The 7700-nt window shown below is 44.8% G+C and overlaps 1 protein-coding gene across 1 annotated transcript in view; it reads right to left on the reverse strand.

Moving 5' to 3' along the window:
- Positions 1-7694, reverse strand: part of NEBL (nebulette) — a 460558-nt gene extending 452864 nt beyond the window's left edge. The window contains exons 1-2 of the mRNA XM_006141615.3: positions 7607-7694; positions 6295-6389 (exon numbers count right to left, since the gene is read on the reverse strand). Coding sequence (XP_006141677.1) covers positions 6295-6389; positions 7607-7675 — 164 coding nt within the window. The 5' untranslated portion in view covers positions 7676-7694. The remainder of the gene's footprint in view (positions 1-6294; positions 6390-7606) is intronic.
- Positions 7695-7700: the final 6 nt, after the last annotated feature.

A 7700-nucleotide genomic window follows, 5' to 3' on the forward strand; every position in this document is an offset into this window, starting at 1 on the left:
CCTTTTAAAATAACTTCTGAGGAAATTATTATTAACATATATTAAGCTACTGTTCAGTGGAAGTCTGCTCCATGCCAGGAACTATGCTAGAACCTTCCTGTCCATTGCCTCACTGATCCTCTGGTTCACCATTACGTTCCCATTTTACAGATGAAGGAACTAAGGCTTGCTAGCTTGCTCCTAGATGGTGCCAGGATTCAAAACTCAGCACTGTGTGGCCCCAAAACTCTAATTACAACATGTGGCACTTCATGAAAGGTTCTTAAGTAATTAAAGCTAACTTAATAGCTGGGATCTCATAAATCCCCTTAAGATAACTTAAGTCCTCGGAGAGTTACCAAATTAAAACTGGAAGACCCAGACAGAGATAAGGGAAATAGGTGGTAGGAAAATAATCAGGTCTAAATTTAATTTCTTTCCCTGGTCTCCAACTGGCCAACAGGGAAGAGGTGGTGGGAGCTGGCAAGGGCTGGCCTACATAATCACCCACCCCCCCACACACCCCCGGGGCAGGCTGGCGGAGTTGGGCTGGCTCTTCTGGGAGACTCCCAATGAGCAGCTCTCAGCTCAGCATCTTCCAGGCTGGATAGTCACTAAACATTCACGGGAGGAAATGCTAACACAGGCAGAGCGAAAGTAAACACAACGCACAGCGCCTGCTGCTGTCCTTTTTTCAAGTCTTCCAAAATCACATTAAGTGAAACTCCCTCTCTGGTGAGAGAGCATCTTATCTGGAAGGATAACAAAACACACTTAACACAGATATCTGTTTTCTTTGACCCCATCATTAAAGATGTATTTAACACAGATATAACATATTCAATACAGACAGGTCAGGACAAATGTTAACCAAAAAAAAAAAAAAATCCTTTAGAAGAGTTGCCATGAGGGAATTATTGGCAGGGTCATGCTAAAACTACTGCATCATTACCAAGTCCCTCCTCAGACCAGACCGAAAGGCACTTGCCGTTTGGTGACAGCATATTAACAGGCCGGCCACTGACACTGCTGTTTCTAAGTGTTAAGACCTCACAGAAACAATTTAAGAACTGCTGCACTTCTCACAAACACACAGACATCAGTTTTGACTTTCATACACAATAAATTAAATAATTTATTTGACAAGTGGCCTTGGGGTTTATATTCTTAGTGTGACTTGCCGGGAAGCAAAATGTGTAGAGCTTAACTTGGCATATAAACTCACATCTAAATATGAGCTGTGTGTTTTGTCTAATCATCTAGTGTGATTTTCTCAGCACCTCTTAGCGATAAGAATATTGCCTAGCCCTCTCTGCAAGTTCTATGATTAAAAAAAAAAAAAAATCTGAATGTGCTAAAGAATCCCTTGCCTGCTTATGAAACATAAAGGCTTATGAAAACATGGCACGTACTCAAGTAGACCAGTTTGTTTTTAAATATTTTAATAGTGTGCACTGCTGTGTTAGGGACTAAATGTGCATTATACCCACTCTTACATCCAACGTGCACTCTACTTTGATCGTTCTATCAAAAGATCAGAATTTAAATATCATGTAAATTATATTTTATACATGTTCTCTTTTGCAGGAAATCAAACAGAATACTTGTTCCTTTTCTAAACACATGAGAATATAAACAAGCAACATATTTAAACTGAAGAAATACTCACGACTTTATTCCTTTAAAAAATGCCCTCAGGTATCGATTAAAATAAAAAGCCTTCATAGTGTCTTAAAATAGTTCTAAATGTCTGTGTTCATGAATTCACATGCTTAAGCATAATCTTAATATTTATTTTGGAGGTGCTTCAGTTAATTATGGGTGTTCTTTTCACCAAAGAATGTCACTTACATTCTCTCCCTAAAAATTCCGAGAGGTTACATAAATCCACTAAAATGACAGCAGAAACTGAATAAATGATACCGAATCTTCAGTAACAAAAAGTTGTCCGTTTAATAACAACTAAGTAAATTATGATCCTTGATTGAATCCTGATTTAAAAAAACAACTATTAAAAAACAATGGTGGGGATGCAAACATGGACAAGATATTACACGTCACTGTGAAATTTTGTATATTTTCTTGTGTGTGCTAATAGCTCTGGGATTCTTTAAGAAAAGATCCTTACTCTTAGTGCATGCATGATGCTGTTTTTAGGGACAGAATGTCCAGATATATAAAACTGACAAGTGGTTCAAGAATAATAAAAATGTACATATAAATAGATAGGTAAAAATAGGAGGCAACGTGGGAAAAGAGGTTAATGAGAGCTGAATGTCAATGCAGGTATATACAGATATTCATTGTTCTTTCAACACTTTGGTATGAATGAAATGGGGAAGATGAATAGTTATTTTCATGTAAACATATAAGTATAATGACTCCTGAACCAAACTAGGAACCAATAAAAACAGTGCTTTACATGGACAATGAACCTGTCATTGTCTAGAAGCGATATACATTAGAGAATCAATTTTCCACCATTGACCCGGAGAAATTATGGCAGCTCTGCTGACCACAGGGAGCAGCTGACTGACACACAGCGCCTGAATGAGAGCAGATGTATGCAGGTCCCCAGAGGGTAATGCATGCTGACCAGTAAGTGTGCATGGCGACGTGTCCCACAGAAAAACATAGCTTGAGACTATTAGGGGCCTCCAGGCCTAGAACCCTAACGGCAGACAAAGCCTGTAACTTGGCCAGTTTGTAGCAAATTTTCTGGAGGTGCCTATCAAGCTATGACACAAACCTAACAGCTAAATTAAATAAATTTTAAAATCTCTCGGGGCTCATGGTGTGGTGGTTAAGGGCGCTAGACTCCCACATAACCAACCATGGTTCGATTCCTGGACCTGGCAGCTTGCTTTCTCACTCCCTCATCCCCTCTCTCACTCACTTTGTCCCTCTCTGGTCAAATTAAAATAAATAAGTAAATAAAGGTAAATAAATACTTCTTTTTTTAAAAAAAATTAGATCTCTCTATTCACTGCACCCACTAAGGATGGATTCCTGTCTTCCCCTTTTTACCTGTTTGATAGATTATCATGTTCACTCAAAATCAAAATATCTGAAGTACCACCCAAAAATATTCCTTAAAATTAATAATACAGCCAACTTGGTAACATGACAGTTAAGGTGGCTGGATCCCATATGGCCAACTATGCAGCTCTAGTCCGGGACCCAGCAGCTTGAAAAACACGCCAGGTACATGTGCATGCATGCCCAAAATCCTGAGTGGAGAATAGAGGAGGGAAGACTGTGGCATGGCTCCCCCTCCTGGGGGGTGGTTTCTCACTTCCTGACACCCCCATCTCTCTCCAGTGTATATACATGCTCTGTAGAAAAGTCTAAAAAAAAATAAATAATAAGGTACTAGGATTAAAGAATTTAGAGAGAAAATTAAACACTCACTTTATATACCTAGAGTATTAAAAATATGACTCCGACTTATGAAACAATACATCACAGTGCTCCCTATTTATAAATCATCTTTTTGTTTTAGAGTCCAAATCCAACATTTCTGTGCCCTAGTTCGCTATTAAGTCAGAATGCAAACTAGCCTTTCCTGACTCATCCAGGATTTGCTGCGAAACATGAATATCTTTTTTTTGTTTTCTATAGGGCACATGCCCTAGCTGGAGAGAGACAGAAGAAAGAGAGAGGGGGACCAGCAGTTAGCGTAATGGCTATGTCGCTGGACTCCCATGTAGTCGACCATGGTTCGCGTCCCAGACCTAGTGGCTTAAACTCACACCGGGCGCGTGTGCGTGCATGCCCAAGATCCTGAGAGGAGAATGGAGAAGGGATTGTGGCGTGGCCATCCCCCCAGGGGGTGATTTCTCACTTTCTGTCTCTCTGTCTCTCTCTGTCTGTCTGGCGAGTACACACGCCCTATAGCAAAAACCTCTCCAAAAAAAAAAAAAGAAAGAGAGAGGGAAGGTGAGAAAGCACCCCCAGTGAGGAGGGACACACCACAGTCCCTTCACCTCCATTCTCCTCTTGGGATTTGGGCCATGAAAGCTCATGCACCCAGTATGTTTTTCAAGCTGCCAGGCCCAGGACTCAAACATCACAGTTGGTCATGAGGGATCCAGCCACATGCTACCGGCCAGATGATAATCTTTTTAATTTACCTGAACTTCAACTAAGCAACAATTTTCAGGTGGCCCAGTGTAATCAATGACTCTACTTGGTTGCATCTTTTTCTGTCCTTTTATTTTTATCATTTCTTTTTCTCCTTCATTCAATTCTTTATCTACCTTTCTACCTACCTATTGCTATAGTGATTGTTATTCCTCTTTCTTTCCTTTCTCTTGTTTCGTCATTCCCTCCCAGCCCCTTCATGCCTACCAGGGACACCCAAAGGCATTATTATTATTGGGTTAGGGACCAGCAGTAAGCGTAATGGCTATGTCGCTGGACTCCCACATAGTCGACCGCGGTTCGCGTCCCGGACTCAGTGGCTTAAAACTCACGCCTGGCGCGTGTGCGTGCATGCCCAAGATCCTGAGTGGAGAATGGAGAAGGGATTGTGGTGTGGCCATCCCCCCTGGGGGGGGGGTGATTTCTCGCTTTCTGTCTCTCTGTCTCTCTGTTAGTCTGGCGAGCTCATGTGCCCTATGGCAAAAACCTCTTAAAAAAAAATAAAATAAAAATCATTGGGTTAAACTCCAGCCCCTGAATTGTAAAGAATCCTGACGTGGTCCATAAAGCGTGATCGAATCAGACTGCCAGCTGAAACAGTTACAGGAAGAATGGCTCACTTTCCTTTAACCCAAGGACAATTATTCTGTTTATGGGTTGCCTGGACCCTTTTCCCTCTCCTTACTGCTGCCTGCCTTTGATCTTTAACCAGTCATTTATACCCTCTTTAAAGGAAGCAGGAGACCATGACACTGAAACCTCCTTTTGGCTTCACATTATCTCCGTCAGAGGCATGGTGTAAGAGGGTTGCAAACATCCATTAAGTTTGGGAAATATCTCTACACTCTGTTTATCTAAGAAAGTCTTGAATTGCATCCAATGCCCCCACTTTCTGATTTCTGGAAAAGTTTCTGGTCCACGTGTAAGCACTAAACTAGGATCTGAAGGACACACAAAGAGAACTTAAATTTTGTTGTTTTTTGTGTGGTTTTTTGTAGATCTTCACCAGAAAAATTTTGTCAGGGTCTTCACCAGAGAAGTAGGCATACATGACATTCATGTATCAGATATGTATGGTCTACGATAATGTTCCAAGTATGTGACGAAGCATGAATTAACCACGGCCCCTCCATTGTCAGGACCCCTGAATGAACCTCCTTCCAAAACTCCAGGGAGGATGAAGTTCTGACAACATTCCAGCTAAAGGTCAGAGGTCCCTCTGCCACCTCCAGACCAGGCCAGCCCGCAGGGAAATTGGGAAGAAAGCCCAACAATCAGACCCAAAAGCCTACCATGGAAAACAGTCTGGTGTGCAGAGATGCTCACAGGAGTGGAGAAACCATGCCCTCCAAGCAGAAGTGAACCTCAAAACCTGTAAACCTCACCTATGAGCCAGCCTCTCAATGCCTCCATTTCTTTACCTGTTAAGTGAGGACAGTAACAGTGCCCCCTAACAGTCACTGTAAAGACTGAATGAACCGGCCTGCACAAAGTGCTTAGAACAGGGTTGGACACAGGGTCGGCAGCGTGTCACACACTAGGAAACTGGGAGCGCATGGCTCTTCGAGGCAGGAAGCATGCCTACCTAAAAGCCTGCCAAGGAAAGCTCACCTTCTTGAATCCCCACTACTAACCAGCCCAAAATGCCAGGCCTACTATAGCAGGCCTACTACTAACCTACCAGGAATATCTGCAGATCAGCTCTTCAGTTCCCTGTTTAAGTCCCAGGATCTCTGCAGTGGTCTCCACTAAAATGAAGTGAACAAGACTCCTTTCCCTAGCAACTAGATTAAGATATAAAATTGCAATATGGCAACATCCTATGATTAAAGTGGAAATTGGCATATGATTAAAATGGAAATCTACCTGACATGTATTTCAGAGCCCACACGATGTTCAGGAGGTATGTTCTGCAGCTTCGAATAAATGTCCCTAATTCCGCAAAGCCATGAGCCTCAAAAGCTAACCTGACTGAAGACACACACATTAGAAAGACATAAAGGCAGTGACCTTCCACTAAGTACAGGCCGCAGAGTCTATGGCACACAGGTAATTGGCCACTGCCCCACCTGGGTGACAGACACAGGGAGTCCATTCTTCGGAACAGGAGGGCCAGTGACTTTTATGTTGGCGCCGTGCCACACCTAGCACACCCACGCTGACAATACTTACGCATTACAATAGGGCTTCTTTTCATAGCCTTTGTAGTTGTTCATGTTGAGAGCCATCTTGCAGACCTCACAGTGGAAACATCCTTTATGCCAATACTGAAAAAATAAATAAATATTTTAAATTGGACTATAATGCCAGTTCTTGCCAGGACGGGGACAGAATGAAGGCGTTTTAGTGCATCCACAGTCCCCGTATTTGAAAATCTCCCAACAAGATGATAGTAGGTAACACTGGATGTGTTTATGTACTTTCAGTTAGGTAAATAAAGCAGGCAGCTATTAAAGTGGAGTTTTAAATTAATCCCCACCACCGCGTTCAGACTCACGATGGCAGAGCTGCCACAGTTCTATCCATATCCCACTTCAACGAGCAGCCAGAAAGGAGCTCTGAGCTGGGTTAGTGGAGAACTGGGGCCCATAGAGTGGCTTCAAAACAAAAAGAAATCCAGTTCAAAGTGCCTAAACGCAATGTTTGTGGGATCTGGATAAATACGTATCCACCGGAAGTCAGGCAACCCGCGGTGGCAGGAGCCGACTACGTTAGTACCCTTGGCCCCCCATCCCAGCCCAGCTTCCACTGCAGACGCTGTCCCGGACGGACGACTGTTCAAATGACAGCTTGCTCTGATGAGGCATTTGTACCACCAAATGTAAATTTCACGGGAACGCCTCCAGTTGGTTTCAATTGCCAGTCACCCGGGATCGCGCCCGGTGTCTCTCCCAGGCTGTTTAACTCCATCCACACCCGGGAAGGACAGAGGGCAGAGCCACTTCCTACCGGCTAAAAAAGGAGACACCCGTGGGTCCAGCTCGCGGTGCGGACCCCAGGCTTTTGGGGAGAGAGGAGTATTTATTCATAGCAATGCGGCAGCGTCCGCCCCATGACATATTAATTACTATTTGCCCCCCCACCGCCATCACCGGAGGCGCTGGGGCGGGGGTGAGGTGAAGGTGCGGGGTTAGTGAGGGGGTACGACTGGAGGCAAGAGGGGGCACGGCTCCCCGAATCTTCCCCTGAGTGTCCAGCCTGGTTTTCCGGGGCCCTGGGTCCGGGGCCCGCGCACCGCTGTGCGCCCTCCGCAGCAGCTCCGCTGAAGCCACGCAGCCCCGCACCCCGACAAAAGGCTTTCCGGTTCCTAAGCGTGGTCTCTGACACTCCGCTGGCGTCTCCCTTCGCGCGCCCTCCCCGGTGCCAAGACACACGCAAACACACCAACCCACTCAGCTCTTCCCATGCCTGGTGCCAAAACTTCTCAGAGCAGGTGCAGCCGGCGCCCGGCAGGTCCGGGCTGGCCCGGCGCCCCCTCGCTCACCTTATCCAGGCAGTTGACTTTCTCCGTGGGATACACGACTTTCCCGCAGCGGGCGCACTGGGGGTTCATTGTCGCGGTGGCCGTGGGTGGCTGC

The sequence above is a fragment of the Tupaia chinensis genome, unplaced genomic scaffold (genome assembly GCF_000334495.1).
Source record: "Tupaia chinensis unplaced genomic scaffold, TupChi_1.0 Scaffold000060_1, whole genome shotgun sequence".
NCBI classification, from domain to species: Eukaryota; Metazoa; Chordata; class Mammalia; order Scandentia; family Tupaiidae; genus Tupaia; species Tupaia belangeri.